This window comes from Salmo salar, chromosome ssa09, assembly GCF_905237065.1.
Source record: "Salmo salar chromosome ssa09, Ssal_v3.1, whole genome shotgun sequence".
Lineage (NCBI taxonomy): Eukaryota > Metazoa > Chordata > Actinopteri > Salmoniformes > Salmonidae > Salmo > Salmo salar.
In genome coordinates, this window is record NC_059450.1 from 129,167,837 (window position 1) to 129,191,073 (window position 23,237).

At 41.3% G+C, this 23,237-nt stretch overlaps 2 protein-coding genes across 52 annotated transcripts in view; both read right to left on the bottom strand.

The window, feature by feature from the left end:
* Nucleotides 1–10,599, bottom strand: part of LOC106612833 (LIM domain kinase 1) — an 80,651-nt gene extending 70,052 nt beyond the window's left edge. For both annotated transcript variants that reach the window (XM_014214385.2, XM_045724595.1), the window contains exons 1-2: nt 10,245–10,599; nt 2,897–2,996 (exon numbers count right to left, since the gene is read on the bottom strand). In XM_014214385.2, coding sequence (XP_014069860.1) covers nt 2,897–2,996; nt 10,245–10,302 — 158 coding nt within the window. In that variant the 5' untranslated portion in view covers nt 10,303–10,599. The remainder of the gene's footprint in view (nt 1–2,896; nt 2,997–10,244) is intronic.
* Nucleotides 10,600–10,770: 171 nt separating this feature from the next.
* LOC106612831 (elastin) overlaps nt 10,771–23,237 on the bottom strand; it is an 84,811-nt gene continuing 72,344 nt past the window's right edge. For 43 of the 50 annotated variants that reach the window (XM_045724573.1, XM_045724590.1, XM_045724586.1 and 40 more), the window contains 8 exons: nt 22,826–22,894; nt 21,429–21,476; nt 19,173–19,244; nt 18,580–18,621; nt 17,602–17,694; nt 15,194–15,238; nt 12,432–12,500; nt 10,771–12,283 (listed from right to left, as the gene is read on the bottom strand). In XM_045724573.1, coding sequence (XP_045580529.1) covers nt 12,234–12,283; nt 12,432–12,500; nt 15,194–15,238; nt 17,602–17,694; nt 18,580–18,621; nt 19,173–19,244; nt 21,429–21,476; nt 22,826–22,894 — 488 coding nt within the window. In that variant the 3' untranslated portion in view covers nt 10,771–12,233. The remainder of the gene's footprint in view (nt 12,284–12,431; nt 12,501–15,193; nt 15,239–17,601; nt 17,695–18,579; nt 18,622–19,172; nt 19,245–21,428; nt 21,477–22,825; nt 22,895–23,237) is intronic. The other 7 variants (XM_045724566.1, XM_045724563.1, XM_045724561.1 and 4 more) reach the window with 3 other exon arrangements.

Sequence of the window (23,237 nt, forward strand, 5' to 3'; positions counted from 1 at the left end):
TGAATGAGTTAGTCAGTATAAAGGGGAGTTGCACAACCCGGGAGGGCAGATGTTTGTCATGGTCTGTTGCATCACGTACTGTACATATAGAACAACTGCATCATTGGGCGGAGGGAAGTTCTGTGGCCATGTTAAGTTCAAGTTTAGGTCAGTGATGGGGTGTAGATTAACTAATTACAACTACTCTCGTTACTGTAATTGCGTAGCTTTTCTGAGAACTTGTACTTTTTTTTGTATTTTTCAAAGTCAGTAATTTGACTTCTACTTTTTACTTCTAAATTTCATGAAAATAACAGTACTTCTACTTGAGTAGGATATTTCAGTACTTTTTACACCACTGGTGAGCGAGTGAAAGAGGGCAATTGAGAGTGAGGTGAGTGAGTGAGGAAAAGAGGGAGTGAGTGAGAGAAAGAGTGTGAATGGGTGAGTGAGCTAATGTCCGCCAGTCCCATGGACAAGTAACAGAGGGGTGAATGAGGGATTGAATGGGTGAAATAATTATTTCTGGAGTCTGAAGTATATTGAAGTCTGGCAGATTTATTGTTTATGCACTTCATTTTGTATTGCTTTTTTATTTATCAATAAATATGTATTGCTTTGTATGTTTGATTTATTTTTTAAATGTTTCTAATATATTTTTGACAAATTATTTTTAACATACAGATGTGCCTTGTTGCAACTCAGAAAATAAATGAACTTAGTTTCAACTGTACATTCATTTCCTCTCTTCCTTTTTCAATACAAGGCACGGAAAAGATCATGTGTAACAACGTTCAGGTAACCTTAGCAAAATTAGATAATTATCAAGGTCAATGTTGCTATTTTAAAAGTAACTCAATTTTAAATTAGCTACTTTTTACTAGGGTTATTTTTTTACACCAGTAATTTCACTTCCTCTTGAGTAAAATGTATTTCAGTACTCTTTCCACCTCTGGTCAGTGATGATGAGGTCAGTGTGAGGGAGGACAGGGGAGGGGATGTCTGATAATGGAGGCAGACCCATCCTATGACCAGAGAGAGGGTTGATAGACATTACAACTCACATACTGAACTCCAAGGACCTGGATTCTCTATCATGTAACTTATTCTATAGAGCTTACATCATTCCATCATACTGGCTACAAGTATGAACATTTCGCAAAGGGTCAGGAGATAAACCAAAGATCTAGCGCACTAGAAGAAAGACTGGTATTGGATTCCATGCATTGTACTGATAAAGATCCCATTAAAAGTCTGTTCACACTATGTGTGTGTGTGGGCCTCAGCACTGAGCTACTCTGGAAACTATAAGGACGACAGAGCGTTGAGTGACAGCCAACCGAAGGGAGCAGATGAGAAAGAGTGTATGGACGTCATGGTTCGCTAGTTGCTACTGGTGGTTTACTGACATTTTACAGATCCGTTAATGCTGTTGAAGGTGTGAAGTGTAGGTCATCCCCATGTCTGTATTCTCTCCTCATCTCATAAAGGTGTCTTGATAATTGGGCATTTACAGTAGGACGTGTACAGTTGGACACACACACACACACACACACACACACACACACACACACACACACACACACACACACACACACACACACACACACACACACACACACACACACACACACACACACACACACACACACACACACACACACACACACACACACACACACACAGGGTTGGATCCATTTGACTAAAAGAGTGTTGTTGTTGTGCAGATAGTCTCCAGGTAAGACTCCAGTCTTTTCCCTGACGTCAACCAGAAACAACTGACCAAATACAGGCATGATGGGATATTGGGAGAGAACCAATTAACAGAAAGCTTGTCACCAAAACCCCAAAAACCTGGATCATTACAGTTATTACTGTAATACTTTTTATTCTAATACTATTGGAAGGAGGGAGGGAGAAAGTGAGGAATGAAGGGAAGGAGGGAGAGTGGTTTCTCACAAGCTTACGACTTATCTAAAGTGGAATGGACAGCGTTAACTACTTTGCAAATATGAAACAAACAGACAATCATAATAATTGGTCAAAAATAATCAGTTTATGCTACAAAACCAACTCAATAACCAACCTAACATTACATGACGTAATGACATAGGCATTGTTGGCAGAATAGATGAATGCAGTTCAATGCATGACAAATATAATTCCCCAATAGATGTATTTTTAGTCCCATCAATATTGCCATCATGTTGTAAATCACAGCTGGCCAGGTACATTGTTTGCTGCCTCCATTCGGGATGCAAAAATACCTTCAAATGTTTGGGAATTACATATGCTAAGAGATTTTATGTTGCTAAAATGCTATCAGTTCCACTTTCAATTTAAAAAAAAAAGACAAAACTTACGAGGTCTTAAAAAGGGATAGTTTAAAGTGGGAGGTTAAAATAGGTAGAAAACTGCAAGCATGTGCACAAACAGGTTCAAAGCCCACCTTGAAGTTTACATTGACACACTGTAATGTTACAGACACGCTCGATAGCTAGCACTCCTTAGCAGTGTAAGAGATTTGTGTTCAGTATTGTGATTGGATCAATAAGCATTCCAAGCAAGCCCCCAAGGAGAGACATCAAACAGGTGTGGTTGACTGGAATAATCAGTAAAGTTTGGGTAAATAGCTGAGGAGGAAGTGGGAGCGTGTTTAGTTAGTACTGGAATGCTAAAAAGTGCCATTGCAATAGAATCATACACATAACCTACTAATGTAGTGAGTTTAGAAGGATGTATGTAGAGCAATAATGTCACCTGAAAAAAACAGAGATCTAATTTCACTGTCAAAAACAAATCCAAAACTGGTCATTATGAATAAGACAAGTAGCATGAATATCAGTTGTCTGTCAAAAGATTGACAGGAGAAGAGACTGACTGATCAGTGAGAGGAGACTGTTTAAGCAGCACTCACCTGAAGCATACTGTGTGCCAGTCATTGTTGAGTGCCTGGAGATACTGTTCATCATAGATCCGTTGTCTGCATCCCGCACACACGGGCAAGCTTCTGCCAGCTGTAATACATGACACACAGTTAGTGGACAGATCAAAGGACAACATGTGCGCTAGCTTCACAGTTTGCATGGCTCATATACAGTGGATTCAGAAAGTAATCAGACCCGTTCCCTTTTTCCACATTTTGTTATGTTACAGCCTTATTCTAAAATTGATTAAATTAATGTTGTTTTTCCTCAATTTACACATAATACCCCATAATGACAAAGCGAAAACATGTTTTTAAGAAATGTTTGCAAATTTATACAAAATAAAAAACAGAAATACCTTATTTACATAAGTATTAAGACCCTTTGCTATGAGACTCGAAAAAGAGCTCAGGTGCGTCCTGTTGCCATTGATCATCCTTGAGATGTTTCTACAACTTGATTGGAGTCCTCCTGTGGTAAATTAAATTGATTGGACATGATTTGGAAAGGCATACACCTGTCTATATAAGGTCCAACAGTTGACAGTGCATGTTAGAGCAAAAACCAAGCCATGAGGTCGAAGAAATTGCCCGTAGACAGGATTGTGTCAAGACACAGATCTGGGGAAGGGTACCAAAACATTTCTGCAGCCTTCAACGTCCCCAAGAACACAGTGGCCTCCATCATTCTTAAATGGAAGAAGTTTGGAACCACAAAGACTTTTCCTAGAGCTGAGCAATCTGGGGAGAAGGGCTCCAGAATCTAATGGTCACTCTGACACTGTTCCAGAACACCTCAGTTAAGATGGGAGAACCTTCCAGGAGGACAACCATCTCTGCAGCACTCCACCAATCAGGCCTTCATGGTAGTGTGCCCAGAAGGAAGTTACTCCCCAGTAAAAGGCACGACAGCCCGCTTGGAGTTTGACAAAAGGCACCTAAAGGACTCTCAGACCATGAGAAACCAGATTCTCTGGTCTGATAAAACTAAGATTGAACTCTTTGGCCTGAATACCAAGCGTCACGTCTGGAGAACGCCTGGCATCATCCCTACGGTGATGCGTGATGGTGGCAGCATCATGCTGTGGGGATGTTTGTCAGGGGCAGGGACTGTGAGACTAGTCAGGATCAAGAGAAATATGAACAGAGCAAAGTACAGAGAGATCCTTGATGAAAACCTGCTCCAGTGCTCAGGACCTCAGACTGGGGCAAATGTTCACCTTCCAACAGGACAACAACTCTAAGCACACAGCCAAGACAACGCATGGGTTGGCTTCTGGACAAGTCTCTGAATGTCCTTGAGTGGTCCAGCCAGAGCCCGGACTTGAACCCGATCAAACATCTCTGGAGAGACCTGAAAATAGCTGTGCAGCAACGTTCCCCATCCAACCTGACAGAGCTTGAGAGGATCTGCAGAGAAAATGGGAGAAACTCCCCAAATACAGATGTGCCAAGCTTGGAGCGTCATACCCAAGAAAACGCAAAGCTGTAATCGCTGCCAAAGGTGCTTCAACAAAGCACTGAGTAAAGGGCCTGAATACTTATGTAAATGTGATATTTCAGTTTTTATAAATTTGCAAAAAATAAATGTAAACCTGTTTTTGCTTTGTCATTATGGGGTATTGTGTGTAGAATGATGAGGGGGAAAAAAACAATTTATTCAATTTTAGAATAAGGTTGTAACATAACAAAATGTGAAAAGAATCGAGGGGTCTGAATACTTATCACTACTGGTGATGGAGTATGTCAATATATTATTGATCAAAGATCAGTGGAAAATGCTTTAAAAAGCCTGACAAGTACTCAAAAGCGAGTCTTCAACTCTATTTCTGGTTAACTTAATTGTTTTTTTTCAATGCACGTCATTGCCAGACAAACGTAATAATGTAAGATTACTGTCGACGCCAAATGACACAAATACTTTCCATACAAACTAAACCATAGCACCAGTTAGACAGCTAAAAATAGTTTTCATCAAATGACCTTCAGTAGCTTCAAGGCACAAAATCACCCAATCTCATAATGGAGGGAAATTATCCTCATTTTAGATAAGCTGAGTGTTAAAAATGTGGGATATTTTCAGGGGCATGCAAATGTGGCTTTTTTTCTTTTACTACAGTTCTTAGAAGCAGAGCTTTGGAGCTGTGCATTAACACAGAAGAACCACATTAATGTATTCTACTCTGCTTTTACTTGTGGGAGGATGTAGGTCTGTGTGTGTGTTTAGAATGAGCACAAGAGCATTTGTTTTCCCCCTATAAATCCAGAATGAGAAAAGTGTGGATGTGGTAATAACACAGGAACATGGTGTCAGAAAAAAAGGACTATTTATTTGTATAGGATGAATAAGATGAACCACAACATAAGATTATGTTCATATGTGAGCAATGGAAAGTTTCATCTGAGAGAGAAAGAGGGGAGAAAGCAAAGGAGTTAAAGGGAGTCAGAGAGAGAGAAATATTGACAGAGCGAGACGAGAGAGAGAACAGCGAGCAAGAGTCACAAAGCTGCCACAAAGTACTCGGATCTTCATGAATCAGTTTCCTCGTTTTACATTTGTCAATGTCATTTGTCACTGCCTTCTAGGGTTCAGTGAGTCCATTCAACCTTATTCCAGAGGTCTTGGCAGCCCTTAAAAAGTTATTGGCGCATCACAAATGGCACCCTATTACCTATATAGTGCACTACATTTGACCAGAGACCTATGGGCCCTATTCCCTATATCAGTGTTTCCCAAACCTGGTGCTCCAGTACCCCCAACAGTACACATTTTGATTTTAACCCTGGACAAGCACATCTGATTCAACTTGTCAACTAATCATTAAGCCCTCAATGAGCTGAATGAGGTGTGTTTGTGCAGGGCTACAATGAAAAGGTGTACTGTTGTGCTCGAGGACCAGGGTTGGGAAACACTTCCCTATATAGTGCACTACTTTGACCAGAGTTCTATGGGCCCTGGACAAAACGAGTGCTCTATAAAAGGGAATAGGGTGCCATTTGGGACATACACCTAGATACAGTGGGGTCCGAAATTATTGACGCTATTGATAAAGATGACCAATAGTGACTGTATGAAATAAAAAATACAAATACTGAGCTATATTGTAAAAAACAAATAACTTGGGAAATTGTGTTCTTTTATAATAATATAACTGCTCAGAGAAAGAGATTTCGTTTAACAAGTAATAATTCAAACCACCATGATATGCTAACCTCCTGTTATTGGAAATGGTGAGAGGTTAGCATCTTGGGGTTAATTTTATTTCTCACATGCTTTGTAAAGAACAGGTGTAGACTAACAGTGAAATGATTACTTACGGGTCCTTCCCAAAAACGCAGAGAGAAAGAAAATTACAAAATAATAAAAAAAGTAATAATAAATACACAATGAGTAATGACAACTTGGTTATATACAGTACCAGTTAAACGTTGGGACACACCTTCTCATTCAAGGGTTTTTCTTTATTTTTACTATTGTCTGCATTGTAGAATAATAGTGAAGACATCAAAACTATAAAAGAACACATATGGAATCATATAGTAACCAAAAAAAGTGTTAAACAAATCAAAATATATTTTATATTTGAGATTCTTCAAAGTAGCCACCCTTTACCTTGATGACAGCTTGGCACACTCTTGGCATTCTCTCAACCAGCTTCACCTGGAATGCTTTTCCAACAGTCTTGAAGGAGTTCCCACATATGCCGAGGACTTGTCGGCTACTTTTCCTTCACTCTGCGATCTAACTCATCCCAAACCATCTCAATTGGGTTGAGGTCGGGGGATTGTGGAGGCCAGGTCATCTGATGCAGCACTCCATCACTCTCCTTCTTTGTCAAATAGCCCTTACACCACCTGGAGGTGTGTGGGGTCATTGTTCTGTTGAAAAACAAATGATTGTTCCACTAAGCGCAAACCAGATGGGATCGCTGCAGAATGCTGTGGTAGCCATGCTGGTTAAGTGTGCCTTGAATTATAAATAAATCACTGACAGTGTCACCAGCAAAGCACCCACAGACCATCACACCTCCTCCTCCATGCTTCACGGTGGGAACCACACATGCGGAGATCATCCTTTCACCTACTTCGCGTCTCACAAAGACGGTTGGAATCAAAAATCTAAAATTTGGACTCATCAGACCAAAGGACAGATTTACACCGGTCTGATGTCCATTGCCCGTGTTTCTTGGCCCAAGCAAGTCTCTTCTTCTTATTGGTGTCCTTTAGTAGTGGTTTCTGTGCAGCAATTTGACCATGAAAGCCTGATTCACACAGTCTCCTCTGAACAGTTGATGTTGAGATGTGTCTGTTACTTGAACTCTGTGAAGCATTTATTTGGGCTGCAATTTCTGAGGCTGGTAACTCTAACTTATCCTCTGCAGCAGAGGTAACTCTGGGTCTTCCTTTCCTGTGGTGGTGCTCATGAAAGCCAGTTTCATTATAGCGCTTGATGGTTTGTACGACTGCACTTAAAGTAACTTTCAAAGTTCTTGAAATGTTCCAGATTGACTGACCTTCATGTCTTAAAGTAATGATGGACTGTTGTTTCTCTTTGCTTATTTGAGCTGTTGTTGCCATAATATGGACTTGGTCTTTCACCAAATAGGGCTATCTTCTGTATACCCCCCTACCTTGTTACAACACAACTGATTGTATCAAATGCATTAAGAAGGAAAGATATTACACAAATTAGTTTTAAACAAGGCACACCTGTTAATTGAAATGCATTCCAGTGACTAGCGTAATTGTACTACCTTCTAAATGGCATTACTTTGGCAGTTAGTGGAAGAGCAATTCAATGCTCCAGCTGATCTTACAATGGAAACCTGATCTTGCAGCGAAATATCTGGTCAATCTTTTCTTTTTCACAAATGTTATAGTGTAGGCTATATAATATGCCTCCCCTAAGTCATTGACAGTATTATGTATATTCAACTTCCAAAATATAGTGCACTATAAAGGGGATAGGGTGCCATTTGGGACACACACAAGATATTTGCTAGGCAATGGGTCCCTTCCCCTGCAGTGGTTCAATATTAGGAAGTCAGCGCAGGAGTAGTTGTATTGATTGTATTGGCCAACACATCTACTCTGCACTAATGGCCCTCTCCCAGCCTCTCTCTGACAGATCTGCTTTCCCTGACGACCGCTGGTGTTGCGTCTCAAGAGGGCCAGACTCCAGTCCATCTCAAACTGATACACAGATACATGGAGTCAGCAGCACTAGTCAGACGCCCAGTCTCTGTCACAACTCACATAGACGCAGGCAGACAGGCAGGCAGGCGTGCACACACACACACACAAATATTATGCATGTGCATGCACACACACACTTGTATGGATGCACACACATTTACTCAGCTCTGCTAAAGGGTGACACTCGAGTTCAGGTGCAGTCATTCACGCTGATATGAGCTAAACATTCTGTAATCAAATCAAATTGAATGTTATTGGTCACATACACATGTTTAGCAGATGTTATTGCGGGTGTAGCAAAATGCTTTTGTTTCTAGCTCCAACAGTGCAGTAATATCTAACAATTTCACAACAATACACACAAATCTAAAGTAAAGGAATGGAATTAAGAATATATAAATATTTGAATGAGCAATGTCGGAGCAGCATTAGAGTAGAATACAGTATATACATATGAGATGAGTAATGCAAAATATGTAAACATTATAAACATTATTAAAGTGACTAATGTTCCATTATTAAAGTGGCCAGTGATTTCAAGTCTAAGTATATAAGGCCTCTAAGGTGCTAGTGACGGCTATTTAACAGTCTGATGGCCTTAAATTGAAGCTGTTTTTTAGTCTCGCGGTCCCGGCTTTGATGCACTTGTACTGACCTCGCCTTCTGGATGATAGCAGGGTGAACAGCCAGTGGCTTGGGTGGTTGTTGTCCTTGATGATCTTTTTGGCCTTCCTGTGACATTGGGTGCCTTGGAGGGCAGGTAGTTTGCCCCCGGTGATGCGTTGGGCAGACCGCACCACCCCCGGTGAGCCCTGCGGTTGCGGGCGGTGCAGTTGCCATACCAGGCGGTGATGCAGCCCGACAGGATGCTCTCAATTGTGCATCTGTAAAAGTTTGTGAGGGTTTTAGGTGCCAAAACAAATTTCTTCAGCCTCCTGATGTTGAAGAGGCACTGTTGCGTCGATGTGGATAGGGGGGTGCGCTCTCTGCTGTTTCCTGAAGTCCACGATCAGCTCCTTTGTTTTGTTGACGTTGAGTGTGAAGTTATTTTCCTGGCAGCACACTCCCAGGGCCATCACCTCCTCCCTGTAGGCTGTCTCATCATTGTTGGTTATCAGGCCTAATGCTGTGTGTCAGTGTCACACAATGCAAGGCCCAAGTGACACAGTGAGTCAACTGTTTGTTTCCATTGCATACCATTTTCATCTCTGAACAAAATCTGATTTCAGACAACCTGTTAAGTGAACCTGCATTAGTAGGAATATGCCTACTAGTAATTGTGCACCCTTCCAGTGGCATTACTTTGACAATTTGTGGAAGAGCAGTTTAATGCTCCAGTTGATCTTACTATGGAAACCAGATCTTGCAAAGGAATTTCTGGTCGATTACCCCTCCTGTGAGAACCCAGTAACAACATTGTCCAATCTGATATTTAGGCGCCCTATCCTGTTGATATTACTAGGCTACTTGTCATAGACAAGTTTCCTACCTATCCTTTTTCACAAATGTTATATTGTAGGCTATATTATTTTGTATATTCAACTTCCACAATATAGGCTAGTGAGCTAGCTAAAGTATCAGTGGAAGTAGTTACACTGCAACTAGGCTAAACGAGGTCGTGGATTCACAGGAATGGAATGCCAAGAAAGGGTATTGATTATTTCAAGGAAAGTGTAACTATCAGTTTTTAAGTTGAGTTGTTGTGGGTCAGAGCAATGCTGTGGTTTCACTGTCCCATGTCATTTGTATTTAATTAGATTGAAGTAACCAAAACATTAACAGTTGTAATACTCATATGATTATACTTCTAAACGCCATCCCGGCCGTGTTATCATTATGCAGCGGACTTGTGTTACTCGGAAATAAAACAGAACGACTACCTACTTGTGTTATTGCAGCAAAACAAGGACATTCTTTATTGATCATTCTCAAAGAATACATGTCATCAATCTCACCCTCCAAAAACACCATAAAGCAATGTATCTATTGTGTTGTTTATTCTGAATTCAGTGTAGCATCTCTGTTATCGTGCGATGAAGGATTCACTACACTCGCTCTAATAACATCTCCTGCTCTGACACGTTTCAAGACACCCGCTATCGTCGTTCCAGAGAAAAACTGCGTATCGAAAACTTGAACTCACCTTCCTCCTCTCCCATTCGTTCGTCCTTCCAGTTACAACAGAACAGCATCAACCTCATTCACTCTCCGACTCGGAGCTCTATGAGAGCCTGCCTCTGATGAACAGATAACCGGTGTAGTAGTGTTGTGTGTGTGTATATGCAGCCCGCTGGACGCCCCTTACAGCTTGACACTACTTCGAAAGATATTCTGCGATTCATTCGCAGAAGAGAGGATGGGCGAATTAAAACATTCAGGCAGGGGAGAGGAAGCTATGGGTTGGCCAACCGACAACAATCCCTGGAATATTTGTCTGCGCAGCAAAAGCACAAGCAACTGAGGGCAGGGAGAGGAAGGGATGCGCAGTGCACCCATCACAGAAATAAGAGCTGTATCATCTAGTCAATGAGAGCAGGCTGGAATAGGCTAGTTGCATTAAAAGACTAGCCTACCTTCAGCCATTTTAAAGTTCTTGAATAACATTTGAGCCATTGATTCATTTTGATATGTTGGTGCAGATGGAAAAACGCTGATGCTGGGCACAAATGTGTATTCATTAAAACAATTTTATTTCGTTATTTTACTGAAGCAAATAAAAGGCCGGTATTGCTGGGCACAAGTGAAATGTGCATTGAAAATTAAAAAGTACAAAACCCCATAATTCCTTATTCTTTTTCTGTTTAAATCAGATGAATACTATCCCACGGCAGAGGGCAGCGGCCCCTGACAGGAGCGGCTCACACAGTTCATAAAAAGCACCACGGAGTTATTCTAGATTACACAAATCTGGAGATCGTCTACTTTTCTGACCAGAAACTTTTGAAACTTGAATAATGAGAGACAATTTGCATAAATTAAACTATAACTGCATGTGAAACTAGAATGATTCCAGATATGCATAACATTCTAGGCACTTAATCTTGGACACCAGAAAAAGTATACATAATTAAGAAAACAAAATGTTCATGTCATACATACATAATGTACAATACATGCCAGAGCAGTATCGAAAGGATTTCAGTTTTACTTTTACATTTTTGTAAAACCTGCATTTCTAAAAACTAAAAACATACAAATCATTTAAGAAACAAAACACACTGCATTTCAAAGGATTGGTACAAACCGACACAATGTATGATATGAATATCACTAAAGATCACCTAAAAATCTTTTGAACACCTTTGGATTGATTGTCATCAGCTTTCCCACATTCAGAGCAAAACCTGCTCTTCATACTTCACAAGTTTGGCGGAAATCAAGGTAAGAAGGCTGAAGATAGGCTACTTAAACCATGGCACTTAAAATAGTTACAGATGGCAGATGGACTGTGAAACCTGTGCCCACACACACCCGCTATGCCACTGCTATTTCACCCAGGGCTATAAATAGCAGCAGAGATGATAGAAAACTAGAGGAGGCAGTTCTGATACATGGCCAAAGTTTATCAGCACTTTACCAACCATACCTCTTGAAGCTCAACCCTTAGTTTGACGTGTCAGTATGTGAAGATCTCCAACTTTGGTACACACAGACACTAAGCAATTGGGGATACTGCAATAGAGGGATGTACAGTTACAGAACTGGTGCTTCTATAGCTGGAGAATCTTTCACATTCTCCTATCTACCCAAACACGCACACATCTATGGCAACACGTGCAAGTGCACACGTACACACAGCCACATAGGCACACATCCACGCAAACACGCCCACACACATGCAGGCACACACAACTACTGAGTATAGCTACTAAAAGGGGAGCACCGCAGGCATGTCAGTAAGAGATGAGGAACACCATGACCACTGTAACGATAAAGGCACAATCAATAACACTAAGTCACATCAAATGTGTGCAAAAGTCTGGGTCGGTGGGTTTGTATAAAAAATATCAAATAAAGTACAACATATCTTTACATACTGTAATGGGGGATTTTGTGCATATAAAATGTACATTCTAGATAATGCAGTAGCACCATTGTTTCTTGAGATTCAACTTCTTCTCAAGAACATCCTCTACTTCCGCCTTCCACAGTATTTGCTTTGGCATCCAGCAGCAGCTCCTCCTGTTCAGAAACCACATTGGAAGAGAGGATATTTGAAATGCATGCATTTGAAAGACGGTTTGGATTCATGCATTTCTACTTGGTTCGGAACCAGATGTATGAATTGTTTTGGTCACATGCCAGAGGATGTGTGTGTGTTTTATCGTACCTGGTCTGTAGCCTCCTCCTCCTGCTCCACCAAGGAAGCTCTGGAGTGGGCCATACTTGGCTGCTTTAGCTGCGGAAAAAGTTAGTGACCACAAAAACACCTTTGATTAACTTTTTTAAATTTTTTTACAGTGTTGGCAAGTAATATCCTGAGCAACTCTACTGTGTTTTTCTAACCACACTGCACAGATGGGTAAACTTTATGGACATCTGTTGCTTGAACACTGCAGCCAAGATCCCCAGCAACCTTGGTGAGTCAGTTAGCATACGCTAACAGGTTGGCTAGCGAACACTAACAGGTTGGCTGTCCTCATATGCTAAATACAGAGGGGCTATTGATATTCACTTGTGTTGCGACTGCAACAGATACTGCAAATCAATAGTGTTAATGAATAATTCTCAGCTATTACAAATGTATTGATTTGAACTGCAGGTATTCTACAGTAGGGTGCAGGCTGTACTCAGAGGTGTGAGAGGTATGCGTGTAATATAATGGGAATACTACTTGAACTATGCACCGTAAAGGGGCCTACATTGATAACAAGTCATAATTTATGATACTGTATTAGCGCAGATAATTGGCAATAGCACATAATTTGGCATAATGTAGATTAGACATTTAGACCATTCTTGTGATAAGTATAAACATGTGAAAGTTTTAAATAGTTATATAAAAACTGACCTGTGTGAGTGTAAGTCTTATGACTAATAATGTTGCTGTTGCTGTTGGTGATTCTCTGATCCACCTCTACGCAGACGACACCATTCTGTATACTTCTGGCCCCTCTTTGGACACTGTGTTAACTAACCTCCAGACGAGCTTCAATGCCATACAACTCTCATTCCGTGGCCTCCAACTGCTCTTAAATGCAAGTAAAACTAAATGCATGCTATTCAATCGATCACTGCCCGCACCTGCTAGCCCGTCCAGCATCACTACTCTGGACGGCTCTGACTTAGAATACGTGGACAACTACAAATACCTGGGTGTCTGGTTAGACTGTAAACTCTCCTTCCAGACTCACATTAAGCATCTCCAATCCAAAATTAAATCTAGAATCGGCTTCCTATATCGCAACAAAGCATCCTTCACTCATGCTGCCAAACATACCCTTGTAAAACTGCGCATCCTACCGATCCTCGACTTCGGTGATGTCATCTATAAAATAGCCTCCAACACTCTACTCAACAAACTGGATGCAGTCTATCACAGTGCCATCCGTTTTGTCACCAAAGCCCCATACACTACCCACCATTGCGACCTTTACGCTCTCGTTGGTTGGCCCTCGCTTCATACTCGTCGCCAAACCCACTGGCTCCAGGTCATCTACAAGTCTCTGCTAGGTAAAGCCCCACCTTATCTCAGCTCACTGGTCACCATAGCAGCACCCACTCGTAGCACGCGCTCCAGCAGGTATATCTCACTGGTCACCCCCAAAGCCAATTCCTCCTTTGGTCGTCTTTCCTTCCAGTTCTCTGCTGCCAATGACTGGAACGAACTGCAAAAACCTCTGGAGCTGGAGACTCATATCTCCCTCACTAGCTTTAAGCACCAGCTGTCAGAGCAGCTCACAGATCACTGCATCTGTATATAGCCCATCTGTAAACAGCCCATCTATCTACCTACCTCATCCCCATACTGTATTTATCTTGCTCCTTTGCACCCCAGTATCTCTATTTGCACATTCATCTTCTGCACATCTACCATTCCAGTGTTTAATTGCTATATTGTAATTACTTCGCCACCATGGCCTATTTATTGCCTTAACTTACCTGATTTGCACTCACTGTATATAGACTTTTTGTTTTCTTTTGTTCTACTGTATTATTGACTGTATGTTTTGTTTATTCCATGTGTAACTCTGTGTTGTTGTATGTGTCGAATTGCTATGCTTTATCTTGGCCAGGTCGCAGTTGCAAATGAGAACTTGTTCTCAACTAGCCTACCAGGTTGAATAAAGGTGAATTAAAATAAATAAATACAAATCTACTAAAAGTAATAAGAGCTAAGATATAGCTGAAAAAGTGGATTCCAATTAGTCAAGAACATATGCTGGGTAATTTCTCCCCTGTCAGTGCCAGTATACAGTTGTGTGCTCTTAGCAAACATATGCGCTGACAGAGAAGGCTGGTGGGAGGAGCTATAGGAGGATGGGCTCATTGCAAATACTGGAATGGAATACATGGAATGGTATCAAACACTCCGTTCCATATATTTATTCCATTCCAGCCATTACATTGAGCCCATCTTCCTATAGCGCTTCCCACCAGCCTCCTCTGGCGCAGCACTACAGAAATAGACTGACAGTGACTGTCCACCCAATTTCAGCACAGCACTACTGGAGTAGCACATCAAATCCTCTAAATCCTGACCTGTCATAGGTTTTATTAAACTAGCTGAGAAAAACCTGCCTTGCTTTTTGAAACATAATCCCACCGTCAGTAATCTTCCCTGTTCTCAGGAAAATTCAGATTATCAGACTCCACTAGACACTGGTTGGTACACCATCTGCACTGACAAGTACTCACTGTTCTATACACCCCCCATCCTCTCATTCTAATCTCATCCAAATAATATTATGTGATGTCGTCCTCCGCTAAGAACTGACTGATTATAATAAAATAGGAAATGTACCAGGTGTAGGAGAAAATCGGATTATTTCAAGCAAATCTTCCCCCCTTGCAATGCCTGTGTGGTGTAACGTTTGGCTGAGTAGGACAACAGTTACTTTTCAAGAGGCGAAAGAAGGAAGACACCAGTACCTTGTTGAGGAGTCAATGGTGCTGTCTGGCCTGCTCCATATGCTCCTAGTAAACAGACAACATTTACATTTAAGAAAAAAGGATTTGGAGTTTGGAAGGAATGAGATGATTTTTTGCTAAGGGTGTTTCATGTTTCATAGAGCACAATGTGGTAGAATCTTGAACAACTTTGATCAGAGAGTTTTTAGATAGAGGGTGAGAGAGCTGAAGACCCTTTCTTCATTGTGCATTGGAACACACAAAGCAACCAAAACACACTTGGTCAGATAGATAACCAATGGAAAGTGCCCGTGTTTTGGTGCGTCATGAACTAGAATGATCAGTATGGGTGATTTCTCAGGACTTTCTCAGTCAAAACAGGTATAGTCATAAGCACACTATCAATCTGATTAGGAAACAGCATAATCACAAGGGGATTTTCCCCATGTAATGATGACGTGCTTTGGAATTTATGTAAGACAAAATGTAGAGACTTTTCAAGAAAGTACGATTATGGTTGTGCATTATCTGATAGAGTAACAACCACATGCTTTTACTAATACTGCAATAGCAAAATACCATGTTTTGGTCTCATGACTGTCTTTGTAAACAAATAGTAAACAATTAATAGATATATAGTAAAGAAGCACACTGCAAGGGTAAAGCGTTCACTGATGCCAAATAGCATTCATCATCTGTATCCGTTTTGTCAGTAAACAGTCTGCTTTTCAGACAGGAATACGCAGCAGAGCTCATCGAGTCATCCAGAAACCAATTCATTATTCCCAAGGGTGGTCACACCATTGAGACATCGTGAATTCAATTATTATTTTTATCATGTCAAATGTAAGACATTGGAAATGAACGGTATTTACATGTTAAAAGAAAAAAGGCCCTAATAGAGATTACGTTCATTTCAGATATAATGCTAGATATCATCATCATGTTGCCAGACAAAAGTCATTGACAATTCAAGTTAACTCTATATCATCAGTAATAATTGGAATTAGGACTTTTACATTTTAACCTGTAAATTGAGGAGGTTACCAGGAGTGTTTGATGTTTTCTGTGTAAGTGGGCAATATTTGCACCATGGTAGTAAAACATTAATACCTGATTTGCATGGTCAGAGTAGCTATCGAATTCACAGAAGCTACAGTAAAAGTGAGAGTAACTAGCAACTAGGGACTACGCTAAGAGAGAGAGAGAGAGAGAGAGAGAGAGAGAGAGAGAGAAAGAGGGACCAACATTCCCAACACCACCTCAATCAAAAAATAATTATGATTATTTTCATAACCAATTAAGTGCTTAGAGCACATAATGTTCTCCCTCCATTCATTTAATTAGGGGAAACTAAACCGGGTATGGGGAAGTTGGCTGTTCCTTTAAATTTTCTCTAGATCAGTTCCCTTCTCTTTTTCTCTGGTTAGCTCTAATAGGAAAGCAACAGGCCTGAGGGCTGTCTGTCTGTTGTTGTGGGATACTTGTCTGTCGACAATTCGGCTTTAGTCCACCTCCTGATCCAGGCAGAAACAGGGGGTAATCATGGGCAGTGAAAGAGCCACCAGCGATCTGAGTCAGGTTGAATTTTTGCTGTTTTTATGTTATATTTTGGATTTACACTTCAGCTGGAAATGTAGAGAGGGAGACAGATAGTAGGGGCATAGGCAGAGGGTGGCTGAGACAAGGCTCAAACCCCTGTTGCCAGGGGGCATATGTGGTCAGGATAATAGGTCAGGTTTAATTGACAGCTATTCTCTTGATGGTTCTGTTGAGGGGATAGCCTATTTGACCTTGAAATAACTGTTGGCGACTATTTCTTAGTATTTTACACAGTTTTTTAAAATTATGTCAAGTTTGTCAAAAGTCTAAACTTACGGCCAATCGACACTTTTCTACATTTACTGTAAATGAACGATTGGGGCATGCTTACAAAGGGGAACTCAAAGTGAATGCCCTTGCTTCTGCTATCTTCACTGGATAGTAAAGATGAACAAATATGAACAAATACAATAAATCGAACACATCTATCAAATTTGGTTCAAACCACAAGCTCTTTTTGTTCTACTTTTATCTTTATAGTTCCTGGGTCACAACATCCCATTCTCTATAAAAAGCTATAACAGCTAAAAGCTGTTTTTCTCATTTTCCCTTTGTCTCTCTAGATGATAAATGGCTCTGTGCTGTTGTCTCTGTGGTAGTTGCCACTGATATATGGCACAGTCAGTGTTCACGATGGTTCTTGGGGTTCACAATACAAAACATGCTCCTTAGAGGAAATAACCTTTATGGAAAATTACCATCATCCACACACACACACACACACGCTATACATAAGAGATACTGTAACAACAACAACCCCATGTTTATGTACACATACTGTACACACAGTGCATCTGATTATCACATATAGCGGTTATACACATTACCCGGGTAGGCTTGCTGTGGGTAGCCGCCACCTTGCTGTGGGTAGCCCCGTTGTTGTGGGTAGCCACCTCCGTAACCTGGGACTGCACCAGCACCTGCAAGGGTAACACAGCAAAAATTAACAAAACAACACACAACAACACTACTTATACTGTATACATTGTATATACTAGTCTACATTTAGACAGGGTTACGTACTCTACTGCAGCTTTGGCCTCAGACTTAACTTAAGCATTGCTTTTTCCTCAACAATCAACGGCCGAGCCCAGAACACAACCAGTCAAATTACAACATGCACTATGAACTGAGAGATAGTATCAGGTCATATGCATGGTATATGCACATTTACCAGGCCAGTGTGTTTATTCAAACAATTTAGCTACAGGATTCATCAAAAGGCTAATGGTGCTGAATTCTCCTTGGGTAACAACATTTGCATACAGTATTAGCAAAGTTGTACCATATGTGATAGCACGTGAAACAGGCAAGATGTTGTACTGTGGGATGCTCTGCTCTCTATGTCAGGGAATATTTGACCAATGGTTGGTGGATAATAGCCTGCAGGCATTGACTAGTCAGTATCCGTGGGGCCTGAGGCAGAGAGCAGTCTCTCCACTGCTGGACCAGTGTGATAACACTCATCCCAAACAGCGAGGGAGAGGAGGAGAGGAGGGGATGCTGAAAGTTCCACAACCTTGGTGATACACTTCCAAGTATAATCCTAAACATAGTCAAAACCCTGCCAATGTGTTAACATAATCCTAACCATATGAAGACATGATATGTGCCATGCTAGTCTTGCGATGCCTGACTTGTCAGAGAAGTCTTTTCATCACAGTGTTTTGACAGTGAGTCTTAGTGAGGTGACACTATCCTGCTACCTATGTGTGTGCATTTTTACCAGTTTATGAACATGAGGATGAAACCTCACAGTTAACTACAGTAAACTACAGAAACTACAGCAGGACAGTCAGTCTCACCTGGATTATAACCAGCACCACCAGCACCCAGGTTACCATAACCTATTGAACAGGAGAGAGTGGAGCATTACTGAAGAGTTGAGATATAGTTGAACGATTTTCAAATACTATTTGAACCCAGGGCTGCTGTTGAATATGGCTACACTGTAGGCAGGAACATCTTGTATACAATGATGGAATCCTACTTCCCCTGGCAGAGCTCACGCAGTACCGTTATGGGCAGGGTAGAACAACTCTCCAGAGGTCTGTGCTGCTATCTCTAAACCGTCACACTTTGATGTTCCAAAGACCGTTACAAACTAATTCTGCCTCTGACGGTAATCAGTCTCCACTGGGAGTCTCCACTGGGAGTCTCCACTGGGAGTATCCACTTGTTTCTTCACTGTCTTGCCCTACAGAACTGTACCCTGGGGGATTCAGTGGTTGATATGACTCAATGATCAACATTTCTTACTACTTTTATGATAACTCTACTCCAAAATAAAGATAACAGCACTATGCTATGTTGTTCATATGTGGTAGTATGGAAAAGTAAGAGTAAAACGTGTAAGAGTATTAGTACAAAGCTGGGCTTTATGTGTCAGGGGTTTTACCTGGGGGTTTGGGTGCTTTTTGTCCTGCTCCTGCCCCAGCTCCCAGACCAACACCAGTGGGATACCTTGCACCTGAAACATGAGACTGGATTAGTTCTCCAATAGCCTCATGCCAGGCCTCTAGTGGGTGAGACTAGTCCTCCACTAAAAACATGGTTGAAATTTCACACACTACGTACAGTTGAAGTCGGAAGTTTACATACACTTAGGTTGGAGTCATTAAAACTCGTTTTTCAACCACTCCATAAATGTCTTGTTAACAAACTATAGTTATGGCAAGTTGGTTAGGACATCTACTTTGTGCATGACACAAGTCATTTTTCCAACAATTGTTTACAGACAGATTATTTCACTTAAAATTCACTGTATCACAATTCCAGTGGGTCAGAAGTTTACATACGCTAAGTTGACTGTGCCTTTAAACAGCTTGGAAAATTCCAGAAAATGATGTCATGGCTTTAGAAGCTTCTGATAGGCTAATTGACATAATTTGAGTCAATTGGAGGTGTACCTGTGGATGTATTTCAAGGTCTACCTTCAAACTCAGTGTCTCTTTGCTTGACATTATGGGAAAATCAAAAGAAATCAGCCAAGACCTCAGAAAAAAAATTGTAGACCTCCACAAGTCTGGTTCATCCTTGGGAGCAATTTCCAAACGCCTGAAGGTACCACGTTCATCTGTACAAACAATAGTACGCAAGTATAAACACCATGGGACCACACAGCCGTCATACAGCTCAGGAAGGAGATGCGTTCTGTCTCCTAGAGATGAACGAACTTTGGTGCCAAAAGTGAAAATGAATCCCAAAACAACAGCAAAGGACCTTGTGAAGATGCTGGAGGGCACAGGTACAAAAGTATCTATACCCACAGTAAAACGAGTCCTATATCGACATAACCTGAAAGGCTGCTCAACAAGGAAGAAGCCACTGCTCTAAAACCGCCATAAAAAAGCCAGACTGCGGTTTGCAACTGCACATGGGGACAAAGATCGTACTTTTTGGAAAAATATCCTCTGGTCTGATGAAACAAAAATAGAACTGTTTGGCCATAATGACCATCGTTATGTTTGGAGGAAAAAGGTGGACGCTTGCAAGCTGAAGAACACCATCCCAACCATGAAGCAAGGGGGTGGTAGCATCATGTTGTGGGGGTGCTTTGCTGCAGGAGGGACTGGTGCACTTCACAAAATAGATGGCATCATGAGGATGGAAAATTATGTGGATATATTGAAGCAATATCTCAAGACATCAGTCAGGAATTTAAAGCTTGGTCATAAATGGGTCTTCCAAATGGAAAATGACCCCAAGCATACTTCCAAAGTTGTGGCAAAATGGCTTAAAGACAACAAAGTCAAGGTATTGCAGTGGCCATCACAAAGCCCTGACCTCAATCCTATAGAACATTTGTGGGCAGAACTGAAAAAGCGTGTGCGAGTAAGGAGACCTACAAACCTGACTCAGTTACACCAGCTCTGTCAGGAGGAATGGGCCAAAATTCACCCAACTTATTATGGGACGCTTGTGGAAAACTACCCGAAACATTTGACCCAAGTTAAACAATTTAAAGGCAATGCTACCAAGTACTAATTGAGTGTATGTAAACTTCTGACCCACTGGGAATGTGATGAAAGAAATAAAAGCTGAAATAAATAAATCTCTCTACTATTGTTCTGACATTTAACATTCTTAAAATAAAGCGGTGATCCTAACTGACCTAAGACAGGGACATTTTACTGGGATTAAATGTCAGGAATTGTGAAAAACTGAGTTTAATTGTATTTGGCTAAGGTGTATGTAAACTTCCCACTTCCATTGTAGTTATTAGCTACTAGCTAAGTTATTATCTGTAGCGTTATATAATCAGCAACTGTTGATGACAGTTGAACCTATCTAGCTACACTAGGCAGTTAAGGACAAGCCATTTCCCCGGCTATGGTCAAGCTTTGTGTTGTTACAAAGCTACAACCGCATAACGTCCCAGAGGTCAATTGTTTAAGGGGAAATGAGAGTTTCAGCGGTTTGGTTTGGAAAGGGTGTTTCTAGCTCAGTGGGCAATGGGGTTTCAGACACACAGTCCCGTTGGCATCTCATTCCTGGCTCTGGTGTCTGTCACAGTCACCGCTCCTATCGCCTCATTGGTCACAGGAAGTGCAAGCCAATGACATTTCCTGGACAATGGTCACTCTGAGAGGCCAGAGTGAGGTAAAAGGGAATACAATATTGAGCTGGCCTGCTTCTCCTCTCTCATACATACCCTGTCCCTGTCCATAACCACCTTGACCATAACCATACGGGTATCCCCCTGAATCATGATGGAAAGAAAAGCAGTTTTATTCCTGACATGATGCCCTCATTGCGTAGGGAACACCAGAGATTGCCTCAGTCAGATTTACAGTGCATTTGGAAAGTATTCAGACCCCTTGACCTTTTCCACATTTTGTTACAGTACGTTACAGCCTTATTCTAAAATGCATTAAATTGTTTTCTCCCCTCGTCAATCTACACACAATACCCCATAATGACAAAGCAAAAACAGGTTTTAGAAATTGTTGCAAATTTATAGAAAATAAAAAACTGAAGTATTACATATTCAGACCCTTTAATCAGTACTTTGTTGAAGCTGCTTTGGCAGCGATTACATCCTCAAGTTTTTCTGGGTATGACGCTACAAGCTTGGCACACCTGTATTTGGGGAGTTTCTCCCATTCTTCTCTGCAGATCCTCTCAAGCTTTGTCAGGTTTGATGGGGAGTGTAGCTGCACAGCTATTTTCAGGTCTTTCCAGATATGTTCGATCGGGTTCAAGTCCGGGCTCTGGCTGGGCCACTCAAAGACATTCAGGGACTTGTCCCGAAGCCACTCCTACATTGTCTTGGCTGTGTGCTTAGGGTCGTTGATGCTGCCACCACCATGCTTCACCGTAAGGATGGTGCCTGGTTTCCTCCAGAAGTGACGCTTGGCAATCAGGCCAAAGTGTTCAATCTTGGTTTCATCAGACCAGAGAATCTTGTTTCTCATGGTCTGAGAGTCCTTTAGGTGATTTTTGGAAAACTCCAAGCGGGCTGTCATGTGCCTTTTACTGAGGAGTGGCTTCGGTCTGGCCACTCTACCATAAACGCTTGATTAGAGTGCTGCAGAGAAGGTTGTCCTTCTGGAAGGTTCTACCATCTCCACAGAGGAACTTTGGAGCTCTCTCAGTGACCATCGGGTTCTTGGTCACCTCCCTTCTCCCCTGATTGCTCAGTTTGGCCAGGCGGCCAGCTCTAGAAGAGTCTTGGTGGTTTAGTTGAGTTTTAATAAATGTGCAAAAAATATATATGTTTTCGCGTTGTCATTATGGAGTATTGTGTGTAGATTTGATGAGGAAATAAAGGTATTTAATACATTCATTTTAAGGCTGTAACGTAACAAAATGTGGAAAAAGGGAAAGGGTCTGAATACTTTCCGAAGGCATTGTATGTAACACAATGTTATACAGAGTTGATCTGAGGTTAGGGAGTATGGAGTTACAATAAGCCATTGAACTTATGGGATGGGGTTTAACTCAACATGTCTCTTTGTACGGCTCCATTATGGGGACATTGTGGATGTTGGCTCAGTAACACAGAAAGCTTGCTTATTTCCTAAGACGTGTACGAAACTGATCCCATACCTGCACCACCACCGGCTCCAGTAAGAGGAATACCTGCTCCTCCAGCCACACCGCCTGCTCCTCCGACAACTACAGGAGAGATACAAAACACAGTGAGTGAGATTATATACAGTGAGCTCCAAAAGTATTGGGACAGTGACACATTTTTTGGCTCTGTACTCCAGCACTTTGGATTTGAAGGTATTTTCATCCATTAGGGTAAACGGTTCAGAAATTACAGCACTTTTTGTACATAGTCCCCCCATTTTAGAGGACCAAAAGTATTGGGACAAATTCACTTATATGTGTATTAAAGTAGTCAAAAGTTTAGTATTTGTTCCCATATTCCTAGAATGCAATGATTACATCAAGCTTGTGACTCTACAAACTGTTGGAAGCATTTGCTGTTTTTTTGGTTGTGTTACAGATTATT